The sequence below is a fragment of the Chenopodium album genome, chromosome 24 (assembly GCF_948465745.1).
Source record: "Chenopodium album chromosome 24, dcCheAlbu1.1, whole genome shotgun sequence".
NCBI classification, from domain to species: domain Eukaryota; kingdom Viridiplantae; phylum Streptophyta; class Magnoliopsida; order Caryophyllales; family Amaranthaceae; genus Chenopodium; species Chenopodium album.
The window spans coordinates 7,682,052-7,700,091 of record NC_137857.1 but is presented as its reverse complement, the minus strand read 5'-3'; the positions used below and the strand labels follow the sequence as shown (position 1 = coordinate 7,700,091).

Below are 18,040 nucleotides of genomic sequence, written 5' to 3'. Positions count from 1 at the left end.
ATGTTCATAATTTTCATCTGGATTGATATATTCATATATGATGTCTTTCTTTCATGTATTCATAATGTTAATAAGTATTGTTCATCTTTTATGTATAATAACACAAATTTACAATAGGTACTTTGATTTTAATTCTAAAAATTAAGGTAATTTCTCTAAATCTGTGGTTTACAAATCTTTATTATTATTATTGTAGATGATGTTATAGTTCATTAATGATATTATTTCTTCTTATCGAAAAAAAAAATAAAAAATAAAAAAGGTTACAATAGGTGCTTTGTGCTAGTGGTTGAGGTGGTGGAATCCGTAGTATGAAGTGTTGGTGGTGGAGTTTGGTGGTCTAGTCAAGGAAGATGGGTTAAAGGGCATTCAAAATTGTAACCCTTTAATTAGTGAAACTATGGTTAGCTAATCTTTGAAATTAATGTAAATGTATGTAACACTTTTTAACAATATGGACTATGATTAAGGCAAGCGTAACACTTAAAAAAATGAATTGATCGACTAATTTTTTTTTTTTTACAAAATCATATTTCTTCATTCGGGCTCAATAAGTTTAGTGAGTGAGTTCAAAATAAGAGGCTATACATATGTATAATTTAATGATGCATCAAACATTTTGTATTACGTTAAAATGAGTAGCCCAAGTTTTGATGACGTACGAAGTAAAGATAATACTATAATAGCGTTATTTTCCAAACTAGATCTGAATCATCATGACTCCCTAAAGTCGTTCCTAGCCATAAAAAATGAAGAGAGGAGATAAAAATATGAGCTTTAAAAATGCAAGAATGCAGCATGGTTTGTCCGGCAAGGGAGACCCCAAATCAAAGTCTTAGACTCTCCCGACTAGATATGCTGGTACGTATGCCTTTTTCACATACTTCTTTTATATACATTTACTGGCCACCAGACACCTTAAACAATAATTCCTCAAAATTTTTCAACATGGTCGTGTTGAAAGAGGCTCTAAGTAGAGCCTTAGTGTCATTCTATCCCATAGCGGGTAGATTAAGGAAGAATGAGATAAATGATGAAATTGAGGTAGATTGCAACGCGGAAGGGGTGCTATTCATAGAGGTCGAAACACCCTATGCCCTTAATGATTTCGTAGATGGAGATAGAGATAAAGACGGAGTCTTTAAGCCTAATGATAAGTTCCGTAAAATGGTGAATCCTACGTGGGATTACACAAAGGGGCTCTCTTCAATCCCCTTAATAATGGTGCAATTTACCCGCTTCAAATGTGGTAGTGTATGCGTGGGTGTAGCCATGCGTCATCATATTGGTGATGGAATTGCTTATGCGTACTTCATTAGCTCTTGGGCAAGGCTTTCTCGTGGTCTTGACCTCGTCGTCTTTCCTGTTCATGAGAGGTTGTTGATCCACCAGCTTGCTCCTCGCAACCCACCACAGGTCAAGTTTAGGCACTTGGAGTTTGAGCCACGTTTACCACCATTACCACCACACGGCTTTTTGTCAGGTAAGTACGAGTAGACAATGTAGTTATCTACTTCGGCTTTTTTTATCTAAGTGTTCTGGTTTGACCGGCACATTTGTCAATGCGCAACTTTAACTAATTATATCTTTAATTTTTCATAATTATAAATTATAAAAAGTTGATATTTGCAAACTGGGGCACTTAAATAAAAATAGAGGGAGTACTCGTCTTCTTGTAAAATTACACCATACCACACATTTGCATATTCAATATGCGTGGATTGTATGATTGCTAGTAACTTAGTAGTCTAAGTTATGTATTCCAAATTAATTCATGTGAAAGAACTAGCTACGAGTTCATACTTAGCTTGGAGAATTTTTTTATATTTTTATTATATCAACACATATTATAACCTTTTGTCTATTCATTTCAATCATATTCCCTCTAGTTTTATTTTAGTGCTCCATGCATTTTGACTTGTATATTTGTCAATGCACAGTTGAACTTTGATTAACAGTATTTTGGATTATGATTTATGATCAAGTATAATTTATCAAAAGTTGATAGTTAGAAACTTTTGAGACGATTAACAAGAACTCATTGATTATGTTTTATCTTATGTATATAATGAACAAACATTGATCAAAGCAATGCACGTGAATAGTGCGAAAAACAAAGTAGGGCACTTAAATAACAACAGTGGTAATACTCCATATAAAACTTAAATAAGTTTCTCTGATGCTTCTTTATGCTTCGCTTACAAGTAACTTTGTATTAATAAGCATTTAGGTGTTTAATACGAAGTATGTGAGAAAGAAAGTTTGAAGTTTCTGGGTTAGAGTGTGAGATGGGGATTGGAGTGAAGATTAATTATAATAATAAAAAATAGAGGTACAATACAAGATTGAGAATAAAGAACAACATTATGAACATATTTGTTAATTATAATTATCTCCCCCCGAATAGAAGTAGCAAAAAACCACTTAAAATATGGCTCACCTCCTATATGGTACAATTAAACTTAAAATCGAAATCAAATTTTATTTACGTCATTAATCTGTTGTACCTATTCCTACACTATAAAAAGTGTACATAAAATACTACACGTACTCATAATTTCATTTGATGAAAAATAACCAACATTACTACATGTATCAGGTGATGTGGCAATGACTATGGAAGGACTCTTCAGTCTTTCTAAACCTCAAATAAATGCATTGAAACTAAAAGCAGCATCACACAAAGTAGTAGATCAAGGTTACACACTAAGTACATTCGAGGTGGTAGCAGGGCATGTGTGGCGAAGTGCATGTATGGCGCGCGGATTAGCAAATGAGCAACATGTAAAACTCTACATACCAATTGATGCAAGATCAAGATTGAAGGATCCAACCCTACTAAAAGGGTATTATGGAAACTTGGTCTTCTTCGCGGCTTGTATTGCCAAAGTAGGAGACATTGTGAGCAAGCCGATATGGTACACTGCAAGTAAGATACATGAGACACTAGAAAGAATGCAAGATGTAGAATACTTGAAATCAGCCGTTGATTACTTAGAATTGCAATCGGATCCATTGGTTGTTCTTCGTGGGGCAGACAGTGTTACTAGTCCAAACCTTTTGATAAATTCTTGGGGTAGGATACCTTTTTATGAAGCAGATTTTGGTTGGGGTTGTCCAACGTTTTTCGGAAATGGTGGTGTTCAATACGAGGGGCTAGCATTCTTGATTCCAACCACGCATGGAGATGGTAGTTTTACATTGAACATTAATCTTTACAAGATTCATATGGCTCTCTTCGAGAAATACTTGTATGACTTCCAAAGTGCACCAAAGGTATAAGGTTTTGTATATGTACAAATTAAATACCCTGTTCTTTTAGGCTTACTTTTCATAATCAGTTCAATTCAACTCTATATAATTCAACTTAAATAAATTTTGATTAAGTTCAATTCATCTTACTATATTTAATATTATCATATTATTTCTCTATTCAGTCAAAAAGCACAAGACCTAATGACCTATCAACAGGTAATGATAAACAACAGAAGAACTTTCTAACTACGGAGAAAGGTTCCCCTTATTATGTTATTAATAATTAATTAATTAGGGAAGTTATTATTATTATTATTATTATTATTATTATCATTTTTTTGGAAAGATTGAATTAGGGAAGTTATTTAATTTGTGACTTTTGACATGTTTTTTTTTTTTTTTTAATCTTTGACTATATTAATTCCTTTAAAATAACATGGGTTAACTTAATCACTGCCCCTGGACAATGGTAAAAAAAAAAAATCAGAAAAATTGTGAAGAAATGAATACAGTACTAGAAAAATAGGCACTTTGGACAGTAAGGCAAATGATTCTCACACAAGAAAAATCCACCTCTAAGATACAGCTTCAAGTTTCATATGAAGGGCACCCTTGAAGACAGTTCACAAGCCTATTTGTTAACCAAGTCCAACATTGTTTCCAAGACACGTATTGCATTATTAGAAACAAAAGTATAAACAGATGTTAGTTGAGACGAGGACTACAAGAAGGGGGGTGAATTGTAGGTGAGTTCCAGTAACTTCTTTTGCGGAATATAAAACAGAATATAAAAGGAACTTGCACAACACACAGTATTTTACGAGGAAACCTTCCAGGGTCTAACTGGAATTAAAACTTTGACCCTCTAAGGGATTTTCAACACTAAAACACTTCACTATAATAGGGCAAACACACAAGTTACAATTTATTATAAACTCACAAGTTTTAGACTGAACTTGCTACACATAGAACCCTATTGTACCCAATCTAAGTCTGCGGACTTAGATTCTCTCAGTACTCCCTGAGTCACTCAGCCTCACTTAAGCGACCTACAATACAATATGCAATAACAATTCACTCAATCAAACTTAGGCAGTACAAACACTTGACTTCTAGTATATGAAAGGAAAGGTACACAGGGAATCCAAAACTAATATGACAAAGTATAGACTTGGCAAACTTACACAATTAAACACTATTCAGATTCTTCATGCATAAACTCACAAGTCCTATAAAATGGTGTGACTACTACTTTATATACAAGATGAACTCGTATAGCAAGTAGGGTTTTCCAAAAGATAGATTTTACTAAATCAGTCGATTTAACAAAAACACGTTTTTAAGTAAATCATTTTTGTAAAGAAAATCTTTTCAGAAAAACTTAACAAAGATAAATTTATGATAATTCGTGGTTGGTGCTCCCGGGTTCACCATGCGCATGATGCACCCGGTACAAAACGACATCCCCGAAGACGTACAACGCAGACCCCTAAAAAAGGCGGAAAGAACATTAAGAAGGATTGTAAAGAGCATGGGTTTATAAATGAACATAAAGGCTTTGATAAAAGAACGCGAGAAATGGGATGGAGGTTTCATTTATTTTCAGAAAATAACTTACCCATGTCCCACCTTTTATGATGCTTATCTAATCTAGTTCGGTTTTATGCCAAAAAAAAAGTAATCATTTTCTCTCTCTAGAACTTTTCTCTCTATCTTCAATTTTTTTTCTATTTTTAAAAAAAATTCAAAACAGCAAACACGTTCATCTTCAAAGTGAAACCCAAGAAAAAAATTGAACTTATTTCAACAATTCAACCTTCAAACTTGAACAAATGGCTTGTAGTAAAATGTAAGTATAAATTTTGTACATGCAAATTGTTTCTCGTCAATAATTTTGAAGTCAATTGATTTTGTGAATTTGGGGTTTTTTTTTTAAAAAAAATATTTAAAGCAATGAAGTAAAAGTTATTCAAAAAGAACAATTGGAGGAAAAAAAAAATAGTAACGAAGCCAACTGGAAGATAACCAAGCAAGGTCAATTTTTCAAACACTAGCTTGTTCTTTTTCAAACACTAGCATGTTCTTTTTATTCCATATTCTTTAAAATATGCCTAATGTTCTTTTCGGGTGTCATGTTTTTTGTCAATTACAAACATGTTCTTTTGTTGAACACTATGAAGGAGTTATGTCTTCGTCGTGTGCAATTACTAGATATATAATTGGATCAAATTATGGAGATAATTAAGTCCGGACATTTGGGTCGTCGTTTTGCCATAGCTAGAGGTACTTACGATCTTTGGACTAGTAAAATAGGCCAAAGCCCAATTGGACGGATCCTATAAGGTCACACAAAGGGGCTAGATCGAGCATTAGAGGACGAGGCCCATCATGGGCCTCATCACTCTAGGTGGCCGGCCATATAGGGCTTTGGGAGGCTATTGGGCTTCGTGCCCTAGTCTAATTATAATGAGATTATAAATAGACTAGGTGTCTAGGTTTGCAGGCAAGGAATTAACTGATCATTTAGATCAAACCCTAATTAGCAAACACGAAACCAACCCCCTCTCATACTCCCTCTCTCACGGCTCTCTCCTCCTCCTAGGCGCGGTGGTGTCTCGTGGTGGTGGTGGTTCGTGCGGTGGTCGGTTGTCCGAAAAGGTGGTGATCGCGGTTTTCCTCAATCACTCGACCAATCTAGTATTGGTGGACGGCTCGTTCGAATCTCGTGGACTAAGTAGAGGAGCAACACTTGGGGCTCTATTCTCTCCCTGATTTGCCTGTCGAATAGCTTCGTGGAATTCACGCTTCAAAGGTATGATTATGCGTCTTGTGTGTTATGCATGTGATTCTTGGGATTAGGTACTTTATTGAATATGATTCATATATGTTATTTCCGCTGCGTAGTACCTATAAACTCCTTCAGTGGTATCAGTTAGCCTCTTGCATTAACGCGCTAGATCATAATAATACGATTATTTGATGTCCACGTTAATTTTATAATCAATTAAGAGGGAGAAATTAATTTAATTATGGTTCGATTATTATTTTAATGTGATTAAACTTTTGGAATCGATTAAATGCGATTTAATTATGCTCAAATAGCCATAAAGAGACCGAATTATGCCCTAGTATTTCGAAAATTTCGAAAACCCTAACCCTAAATTTCGAAAATTCCAAGCCCTAAAATATGATTTTTGTGCTTGACTTTGGTTTTATTCGATTTGTTTTATGTTTCATAATTTTAATTAGGTTGATTCATGCATAAAAATGTTTTATGTATGATCATAGATTTAATTTTAAATGTTAAAATTAAATTGGGATTAATTTTATGATGAACCCTATTTTAAAATTGAATATGATTTAATTTTAATCTTATGGACTAATTTAATTTAATTAGGATAAATGTTATTTTAATTAAATTAAAACACAAAAAAAAAAAATTTAATTTATTTTGGCCGGCAACCGCGGCTGGGTGGCGCAGCCACGGCGGCTGCCGACCAGGTGGCGTCCAAGAGGGAGGGAAGGGAGGGCGGCGGTCTAGGGTGGCTGTGGGCAGCAGCGTGCAACCGTTGCACGGCTGCTGCCACGGCTGCAGCTTGGTGCTGCTGCTGCCTTGCGCGGCAGTGGCTGCTGCAAGGCAGCCAGCCACCGTGGCTAGCCTCGGCTGGCCACGCACGGTGGCCTGCAGCCCAGCAGTAGCAGCTGCCACGCTGCTGCCCTTGCGGCAGTGGCTGCTGTCACGGCAGCCAGCCACCGTGGCTAGCTTCGGCTAGCCAACCACGGTGGGCGGCGTTGGTGGTTGCGGTTTTTCAAAAAAAAAAATTCTGTTTTAAAAAAATTTATTTCAGGATAATTACGAATTATTTTGGGATAAAATTGGTTTTATTTTGGATAAGTTCAAATATTTTCAAAATATGATCTTTTATTTTAAAAGATAAAGTTGGTTTTATTTGGATAAAATCTTTTTGTTTAAGGATAAAATCAAATATTCAAAAGTTGTTATATTTGATATTATCCATATTTAGTTTGTTATTTTGATAATTATCCTAAATTAAAGTGGTTAATTAAGGATAAGATTGATGAGGATATTCTGAGCATATTCCAAAAGGATAATAATTGATTTAAATAATGTGATTATCCCATAATTAGATTAGGATGTAATTGATTATAAAATTATTTGATTGGCTAGTAATTAGGATAGAATCTCCTAAATTAGTTAGGATAATCATGAAAGATTAAATATGATTTTATCTTTCTAGATTAAAATATGATTTGATTCTATCTCATGACTAAATTAAATATATGATATTTTATAAACCGTCATGAATAATATATGATATTATCTAATTATGATTAAAATATAAGATATTTTAGGAAATGCGTTGTCTTTATTATGATCATTAGATGTTATAGTTTAGACAAGCATGTTGAGTGATTTATTATATGGCACTTTTCTAATATATGATATTATGTTGCTATATATAGACTAGTATGGCCCATAGATTCTTAAATACGATCTGCGTATCGTGATGTATTTTTGTAATCTAAATACGGTCTGCGTACCGTTGAGTATTTTCATAACCTTTATTTAATGTAAATAGAATAGTTATTCAAATGGTGTTAGCCCAAAAGAAGCCCATGAAGTGAAGGCCCAAAGGAGCAAGGTGGATGAAGATCCATGATGATTCCAGTGGGAGCATTTTCATTTCTAGTTTTCTTAGGACTAAGGGGCCATACTATGTCATATTTTATTGCATTAGTAGATTATGCATGTTTAGGTTTATTTATGTTGTTTGATGATGCGCTAGAGTTCACTAAATAATCACAACATAATGAATCTAGATCCCAGTAATATTGATGCAGCTTTTCCAATTAAAAACCCGATGAAAACCTTGATCGTTTGTGATGGGTCGGCCTCAGCAGAGCGTCATAATATATCTTGGGGAAGTGGGGGTAGATCACGTTCTACACTTTTAATTGGTTAAATTCAACAAGGTTACCTAAAGATCAGTTTAGAACCTTGAAGCTAAGGGTAATAATTAAACATGTGATGGTTAATTATTCAACCAAGAATTACAAGAGTTGTAATCAGTAAAGAGTTTACTCACCTTGAAAATGTAATGGTTGATGGCAGGGCCTCAGTCCGGTCAATTATTGCACAAATAAAGGATCTTGGAATCACTTAAAAATTCAATTGGGATCATTTAATTATTGAATAAAGTGTTTTAAAGTTACCAAATGAATATGTTTTGTGGTAATTTAATTTATTAAACATAATTATTAAACTTTGCCTTATTTTGACATAGATGGGTAGCCGTAGTAACAATGACAGCAACGTTTACAATTTGCGACCATTCCTTGAAAAGGATAGGTTGACAGGGGAAAACTTTTCCAACTGGGAAAGAATGCTAAGGCTTGTTCTGAAATCTGAAGGCAAGGAGGATATCATTGATACCCCATTACCAGGACCTCTGCCAGAAAATCCAACTGCGGCAGATATCAAGAAGCACAAGGAAGCTCATGATAGAGCTATGCCTATCACTTGCTTAATGATTGCTACTATGGAACCTAGTCTTCAAAAGCGTTTTGAGGACCTGGATGCCTATTCAATCATGGAAGAGCTCAAAGTTTTGTTTAAGAAACAAGCTAGAGTTGAAAGGTATGAGCTTCATCGTGAGATTATGGATTGTAGAATGGAGAAGGGTGCCACAGTTCATGATCATGTTTTCAAAATGATCGGCCTAATTCAAAGTATGGAGAAACTGGGGTACCCAATTAGTGATGATTTGGCAACAGACATCATTCTCCATTCACTTCCAGAAAGTTTCAACCAGTTTATCATGAACTTTAACATGACTGCGAATGCAAAGACTATGAGTCAATTGCATGCAATGCTGGTTAGTGCTGAGAAACAAATCCCTAAGGAACCTAAGAAGGAAGTTCTTATGATTCAGAAGGGAAAGGGGTTCAAGAAGAAGGGGCAAAAGGCTAATGCCAAGAGCAAGGGCAAGCAAGTTGCCAAGGCTCCTGAAAAGCCTAAGGCGAATCCAAAACCCAAAGTTGCAAGTGAGAGTGAATGCTTTTACTGCAAGAAGAAGGGGCATTGGAAACGCAATTGCCAGAAATACCTTGATTTCCTCAAGAAGAAGAATGGAGCATCAACCTCAGGTATTAAGTTATAATCATTTTAACTTTCACTAAGGTATGTGATACCAAGTTGCAGTGCTTAACATTATGATGTTGCGCAGGAACTGCAAACAAGTGAAACTAGCATGGAGATGGAGCTTGAAGGTGCACTAGAAGTATTTGAGTGGCCAGAGATAGCTTCATAGTTTTTAATTTCTGATTAGTTTATCATGACATTTAGAACTATTTCCAGTTTTTGATGAGACAATATTTCGGTTTTCTTGTTTTGAATACTGATTTGGTTTTACTTGGCTTGGACAAACGTTGATTCATGACCAAGGTAATAAATTGTTTTCATTTTGCTAGATATGAGTTAATTCTGGTTTTATGACATTGATATAAGTAAATCACAAAAGTAAAATTAGATGATTCAACGTAAACTTACTTATAATAAAGTAAGGTTAGGTCACATAAACCATTTGCACATCCAAGGTCATGGATGGACTCTTACTCTTATATGATTATGAATCACTTGAGAATTAGAAGTCATGCTTGATAAAATGACCAAGTTACCTTTTAACTGAAAGGGTAAAAGAGCTAAAATGACCTTTTGAAACACAAACACATGATGTGAGTGTACCATAAATTCAAAAATTAGCAAGAGATTTAACTATTTCATTGCTTTTATTAACGATTTAAGTAAATATGTCGATGATTACTTAATGAAATAAAAGTTGGAATCATTGAAATGTTCAAAATTCCAAAATGAAATGTAAAATCAAATTTGGGATAAACAATTTAGCACCACAATATGATTGTTGTGATAAATGTTTAACTCAAAACAAATGATCATCTAAAAGAATTGTTGAATTAGTTCATAATCCAGGAACATTACAATTAAAATGTATGTATAAAGCAGGAATCAAACTTTGCTTGCCATGGTTCGATCCAAGATTTAATGATTTACAAATATCGTTTTGAGGATATGCATTAGAACAACAACAATTGTGAATATACTAAACAGAAACTTCACCAAAGCAATAGAAAGACTGGAAATGTTCCAAAGTAATCTTTTCTAAACAGGATTGAGGGAATATGAAATCTATGTAAAATGTTTACAAAGATGACATAATAAACCCTAAATCAGAGGTATTATTCCTACAATCGCGTAGAAACAAAATGTTTGTTGCTCGCGATAGTGTCTTTATAGAAAGAAATGTCTTCCTACAAAGCCAAGTGGGAGTAAAGTTAGATCTCGATGAGACGAGCAACAAAGAGATGTAGATAACACTACATCAGAGACGAATGCGCATGAAATCAGCTAATTTGATGAAACGTGTGTCGAAGCAAGCTAATTCAACTAGCGAGACTTCTATCGTCCTACTAGAATGAAATACTTCAAAAGTTGAAGAGATTAATTCTATTGTCGCTCACACCTATCGTAGGTTACTTAGGATTAAAACAAACAGTTTGTTGGAATTCTAGTAAAAGGTGGATTCTAAAATTTTCCTATTGGAATGGTTGGAATCCATACCTACAAGCAAGCTTTGGACAAGTGCCAACTCAGGAAGTGGCTTAAAGCCAAGAAATCCAGAATGGACTCCATGTCTGTAAAGATGTGCTAGTCCATGATAGTCTTACAAATAGGGTTAAACCTATTAGTCATGTAAGCCTATTCGGATTATTTCTAGTTATGGAAATTAAAATCACCTTCATGAAATGTTCTTGATGGATGGCATGTATATGATACAACCTAAGAGTTTTGAATTTCAGAAATTCCTAGAAAGTTTTGTAAACTTCAGAAATTCATTTATGGATTGAAGTAAGCATCAGGGAGTTGGAATATTCATTAGGAAATCAAACAGTTTGATTACCTTGGAAGAATGAAAAGAAATCTTGTAGAAACAAGAAGTTTAGTGGGAGCAATTGGTCTTCTTAGTCTAGTATGTAGTTGACATACATTTCATATGAAATGATATATCAATACTTGAATAAGTCAAGCAATGGTTAGAAAGATTGTTTCTATATGGGAGACTTAGGAGATGTTGAGTACATATTGGGAATCAAAATCCACAAAGTGAATCTTGAAGGATGACTGGACCTAATCAAGAGACTTATGTTGATAAGGTTCTTGACGAGTTCAAGATGCAAAATTCTAAGAGAGGATCTTTTCCCATGTTTCATGGTTTTACACTCAGTAAAACTCAGTGCCCTAAAAGCTAGTTGAGTTGAGTTGTAAAGGCAGTGGACCTAATACTTTTGCAAAAGGGACCATTACATGTACCATGAAATGTACAAAGAAAATTGTTACATATGACTTGTGCATGTGTAGCAAGTTTCAAGCAAATACAGAATAAGCATACGGAAAGTTACCAAGAACAAATCCTTGAGTACTTGAGAAGCACTAAAGGAATTTTTCTAGTTTATGGTGTTAAAGATAAACAAGTTGTCAAGAGTTTTACGAATGCAAGTTCTCTCCAAACAGGCAAGATGACTCTAGATTTTGATCTAGACGCACAATTTTGTTAGTATGGAGAAGTACAGTGAGCTTGAAGAGTTCAAAGCAGAGCACTATTGCATGCTCAATGTCAGAATACGTGTATTAAGCTATAGTCGGATAGTTTTAGAGGAAGTTCGGATTAAAATGTAATATGACTAAAGGGTCACCTTTGCACAAGGACAAAGGAGCCAGGGTCACATCACAAATCAAAACAAATGGATATGAGATATCGCCTCAGTTATGAGATCATTGACCAGCGGAAGGTCACGTTCTGCAAAGTTTTATTATGAGTGAGAAATCACTAAACCCCTTCCATAGACAAAGGTATGAAAGTCATATTAAAGTCTTGGATTGAAGCAAATTATGTAAATTTAAGTTGTGTATGTTTGTGGAAACATATTACATAAGAAAATACATCAATTTGCAGAATTATGTTTAAAACAGAAATTATTATTTCTCTTATTTAATTATGGTTTTGAAATTAAATAAAATGTCCAAAATAATTATGGATTGATGGGCTCATCAGGTTATCTATTTTAGAGACCTGGTGTATGAAACCCCACAGGTGAACAAAATCCGTATATTATTTAAGTTCCTAGTTCGAAATCATTAAAGTGGACATAAATGATTTCAATAAATGGACTAGCATGTAAGATTGATTGGATAGCTCGGTTTCATGGGCTATAGGGGCATAGTGATGCTCGATCAATCACTTGGATATGCATGAATGATGCATGATTGAACTATTGACCTACTTTGAAGTTCAAGTATAGAGCTTCCGTATATATTAGTGGATTCCTTTGACATGAGTGGAACATTGATTTCATTCAATGGATGTTATAACTGTGGTACATTCAAACGTCTACCCGTAACTGGAGATTATAAAGGATGTTTCCCGGTTATTTCAGAAGTTGAGTGGGAGGCTTGTTGCCACAAGATTGGATAGAGTCTACCTATTAAATTAGGAAATGTGTCATGGCCGCTTGAAGAGGGAGAATTCAGAAAATACGTGGCCGCGTTCAAATGCATTACTCAGTAATCATTTGGTTTTGTAATTCTAACTCAGATTTCAAGAAACGATTTGTAAATTAATATGATCTCGACATGTGATGCAATCATATTATCAAATCGACATATACATTGACTTAAGGAATTTGAATATTGCACCCTTGTCTCAGACAAGTGGGAGATTGAAGGAGTTATGTCTTCGTCGTGTGCAATTACTAGATATATAATTGGATCAAATTATGGAGATAATTAAGTCCGGACATTTGGGTCGTCGTTTTGCCATAGCTAGAGGTACTTACGATCTTTGGACTAGTAAAATAGGCCAAAGCCCAATTGGACGGATCCTATAAGGTCACACAAAGGGGCTAGATCGAGCATTAGAGGACGAGGCCCATCATGGGCCTCATCACTCTAGGTGGCCGGCCATATAGGGCTTTGGGAGGCTATTGGGCTTCGTGCCCTAGTCTAATTATAATGAGATTATAAATAGACTAGGTGTCTAGGTTTGCAGGCAAGGAATTAACTGATCATTTAGATCAAACCCTAATTAGCAAACACGAAACCAACCCCCTCTCATACTCCCTCTCTCACGGCTCTCTCCTCCTCCTAGGCGCGGTGGTGTCTCGTGGTGGTGGTGGTTCGTGCGGTGGTCGGTTGTCCGAAAAGGTGGTGATCGCGGTTTTCCTCAATCACTCGACCAATCTAGTATTGGTAGACGGCTCGTTCGAATCTCGTGGACTAAGTAGAGGAGCAACACTTGGGGCTCTATTCTCTCCCTGATTTGCCTGTCGAATAGCTTCGTGGAATTCACGCTTCAAAGGTATGATTATGTGTCTTGTGTGTTATGCATGTGATTCTTGGGATTAGGTACTTTATTGAATATGATTCATATATGTTATTTCCGCTGCGTAGTACCTATAAACTCCTACACACTAGTATGCATGTTCTTTTTCAAACACTAGCATGTTCTTTTTCAAACACTCGTATGTTCTTTTTTTTTTTCTAATGTTCTTTAAAATAAGCGTAATGTTCTTTTCGGGTGCACCATGCGCATGGTGTACCCGGGTGCACTATACTAATTTCAAATTCATGAAAGAATAATATCTTTTTAAGAGAACCGATTTTTACAAAATAAAATCTTTAAGAGAATTTAATATTTTCATAAATTAAATTAAACTTTCCTATTTTAAGCTTGCCAAGCTTGTCACGTTTCTAATAAATTTCATGCATAAAACTAATCTAATATATTTACAGCAATCTTAGAAAATATAAACTTAAACAAAACTAAATTGCTTCGTCAAATATTGTAAGTCAGGATACTTGGGCTTCACGCAGTCCAAGACTGAGTTCCTGCTGTCTTTACTTCTCCAGTATTTCTACTGGAACTTCGCAGGCCAAGTTCTTATGGAACTTGATGTCTTCAACGCAGACCAAGTTAGTCTTCTCAACTTGTTGTCTTCATGTTCTTGTTCGGGAACTCAGTTAGTTCCGGAGTGGATTTATACAATGATAATACATTAGCATGTGAATTCTTATTATTAGATTCTCTGCTAAACTTTTTAAATATAAACTTTTTATGATTTTCACATATATATAGCCAAAGACATTCATCGTCAAAGATGTTTATTGGAGACCGTAGAAATGCAAAGTGAGTCAAACATTTCTGAAAGAAGGGAGTACATTTTTTTTTTGACACAAGAAGGGAGTACATTAAATTAGGAATTTGCTAGTTTTAATATAGAACTAGTGTGGTGACCCAGGCGTTACCTAGGATGTTGCTTAGAGTTTTTTTTTTTTTTTTTTTTTTTTTGTTTTTTAGTGAAGTGTTTGAATTTTTTTAGTATTAATAATTTAGAATATAATGTTAAAATATTAAAAAGAATTGAAAGAGTAATATGAGTTTCATTTATTTTTAGTTTGGTTGTTTTTTTTATTCTACATTTATGTAGATGAATGGAGCATAAATTATTGTTAGTAATTAGGAGGGCAAGATGTGTGATATTCATTCCATGAAGTTAGGGGTTCAAACCTCTTTCTATGCGTTTTTTAGTAACATTGTCATGAAATATTGAATTGTGATGTGGCACGATGCCATTGATTATTGAGTGGTGATGTGGCGCACGTGAGACATAAACGTTTTTAGAAACGCTTTTGAATATATAATAAATATAATAAATAATAATAATAACTAGGTTAATTAGATCCAGTGCCATGCACGGTGATCTATAGTTATAAACTAAATTAGCCCCGTGCGATGCACGACATAAAAAATTCCTTTGAAACAAATATATTTTATATATGTACCTCATATGAGAAAGAAATATAGAAACAAAACCATTAATTGCAATGGTATTTAGGGTTTGTTCACTTTAGCTTAATTTCAGTTCAATTCAGCTCTTAATTTCCTTCTCTCATGATATTCATTTCAACTCTATTTAATTCAGTTCAGTTTAGCTCAGCTCCAATCAGTTCAGTTCAATTCATTTCAGTTCAACTTAGTTCAGTAAATGTGAACATGCCCTTAGATCTAAATAATTTTGAAGATAATTAAAATCTAACTAATTTAACAATACGAAGTACTCTTTAATCGGGAGTAATTATATTTGGAAGCCAGATAGTTTTTATAAATCCATAATAATGTAAGAAAAATAAGTAGAAAGTAACATAATATAACAATCGTCTTAAAAAAAATACTCCGTATATATAATTTAATAATTTAAGGTAAAAAATAAGAAGGTTTCAAAAACATAATAATAATAATAATAATAATAATAATAATAATAATAATAGGCGGGAAATTGTTTTACCATAACTTGACATCTGTACAATTTAAATAGGGGATGATGTCAGTGATTGTTACTTTAGTTATATTTATAGATAATAAGTATAGATGGGCTGATGCAACTAAAAAAATAAAGAAGTATCTATATTATTATTAAAACTCCAAGGTAAGGAGTGTCATTCCGCCATGTGTCAATTTTTTTGTTTTATTACGCCACATTATTTTTTGAAACATATAAACTTGCCACATAAGCAATTCATGTCAATGATGTTTCAATTATTAGTAAAAAAAAAAAAAAAAAAAAAAAGTTTTTTCTTCCAATTCAAAGTTTGTAACCGACATTATTTATAATGGTCTTAATTATTTGTCTTAATGAATAATCATATTATATCATTATTGAATTGCTTGAATTGGAGCAATTTGTAAAGATTGTACTCGATGATCAATTGTGAATCAATTGGAATTCTACAATTGAATAATGAATGGTGAGTAATTAATGAGTAATTAGCCACAAATTATAATCGTTGGAAACGATTCACTTACCCTGGCCTCTTGGAACAAGTTTTGTAGGTGAGTATTTTGATATTTTATTTGTATACAACATAAAAATTTGATATATCCTATGTATATCAATGCAATTAAATAGTTATTATTTTATATTCATTTACTTAGAGGTCTGTTCACATTTACTGAACTGAACTGATCAAACTGAATTGAACTGAACTGAACTTGGAGCTAAACTGAACTGAACTAAACTAAACTAAACTGAATATTTTATGAGCTGAGTGAAGGAAATTATGAGCTGTACTGAACTGAAAATAAGCTGAAGTGAACAGGCCCTTAATTATAAAGATTGTTGAATATTAACCTTATAAATTTAGTTTGTATCAAACTTATAAAATTATAATGAAGCGGGGCATCACCCGGGCCAATAACTAGTTCGTCATTATAAACGTGTGGAGGCTCTTCTAGTTGGGGGTTTCGTTATTGTAGAGTGCAAATTAAAGGTATTTTAAAATAAAAAAATGGGAAGGAAGGCAAGTAGCCTTGATTGCAAGGCTCACTTGTCAAGTAGGGACAAAAGTCAGCCATATACCTCAAAACTATCTGGCATTAAACAGCCCATCCGATTCAAAGGTATTCATATAATATATTATCCAAGCCGCAGCTCTCATAAATCATCATGTGAGCTTTCAAGTAGTTGAGAATTTGAGAGAGTAATGTGTAGTGAAAACTAACAGAGCTAATTTGAGATGGCGGTCTCATATTTTACTATTGAATTTATACTTCCTTTGTTCTCTAAATATTGCAACATGGGGATAGAACACGAATTTTAAGAATATAGAGAGATTAGAGAGGAATAAAGATCGATATGGACTCATGGTGAGTAGCAAGAAAGAGAGAAAACATGTATAAATAGAGAAATGTTATAGTATGAAACTTATTAAAATAGTATTTGTTGTAATATTTGTAAAACAAAGAAAGTACTCCCTCCGTCTCTAAATTGCATTCCTATTTCTAGCATTTATTCCTTACATAATAGAGAGAAGTAGGAATATAATTTAGGGACGGAGGGAGTAGTTTATGATAGAATATATCAATCAATATCATCAATAATCAATAATCAATCAATAATATATATTAAAAGACACACCAGCAATGGCACATGTCAGTTTCTGGTGTGTCCTTAGTATTTTTTTAAAAAAAAAAATTAATAGAATATTTATTTAAGGAAAATTTTGTAATTTAATTACTATATAAATAAAAAAAAATGATATTTATCTTTTTTAAATATTCACATTCAATTAACTAATTAATATGGAAAATAGAATAGCAAAATATAATCTTTGTAAATATTTTTAAAAAATACAATCTTCCACTATAAGTTTTTATGTGGCAAACACAATATCCGTTTTAAGGATACAATTGAGATAGACAAAAATTAATGACTACAAATGAGATATTACAATATATGATCACTGATAAGTATATACGTACATAATTTTTTTTGTCAATAACCGTGCATGGCACGGGACCTAACCTAGTATAGGGTTACAATCGTGAGTCCTAATCACGTTAGGAAACTCAAAAGATATTTACAAATATTCACAAAATATATCTCCTACTATAACAGAATAATATCTATCGTATATTCTATCAGTTTACATAGTTTCAAACCACACAATTGAGTATACTACCTCCGTTAGTTAACGATTATGTGCAACTTTGGGGGAGAGGAACGGACTCCAATGCAAAACTTCTTAATGGTGCTTAACAAAAAGTAAGGGTATGTCATTAATAGTTAATCAATCCAAATCTTAAAAAAAAAAAATTTTTAAAATGAAAGAACCATCCAGCGTCCCAGCCAC

The 18,040-nt window shown here is 33.7% G+C and overlaps 1 protein-coding gene across 1 annotated transcript; it reads left to right on the top strand.

The window, feature by feature from the left end:
- Positions 1-783: 783 nt before the first annotated feature.
- LOC145610485 (anthranilate N-benzoyltransferase protein 2-like) lies at positions 784-14,541 on the top strand. The gene is made up of 4 exons (XM_081665814.1): positions 784-1,471; positions 2,600-3,276; positions 14,261-14,370; positions 14,487-14,541. The coding sequence occupies exons 1-4, from the start codon at positions 784-786 to the stop codon at positions 14,539-14,541; spliced, it is 1,530 nt and encodes a 509-aa protein (XP_081521940.1).
- The last annotated feature ends 3,499 nt before the right edge of the window (positions 14,542-18,040 follow it).

Excerpts from the sequence above, each read along its gene's own strand:
- LOC145610485 (XM_081665814.1), top strand. The coding sequence starts at position 784 with ATGCAAGAATGCAGCATGGTTTGTCCGGCAAGGGAGACCCCAAATCAA. Across the intron at positions 3,277-14,260 it reads ACTTCCAAAGTGCACCAAAG|TATTTCTACTGGAACTTCGC; the intron begins GTATAAGGTTTT and ends TTACTTCTCCAG. Across the intron at positions 14,371-14,486 it reads TGTTCTTGTTCGGGAACTCA|CCAAAGACATTCATCGTCAA; the intron begins GTTAGTTCCGGA and ends ACATATATATAG.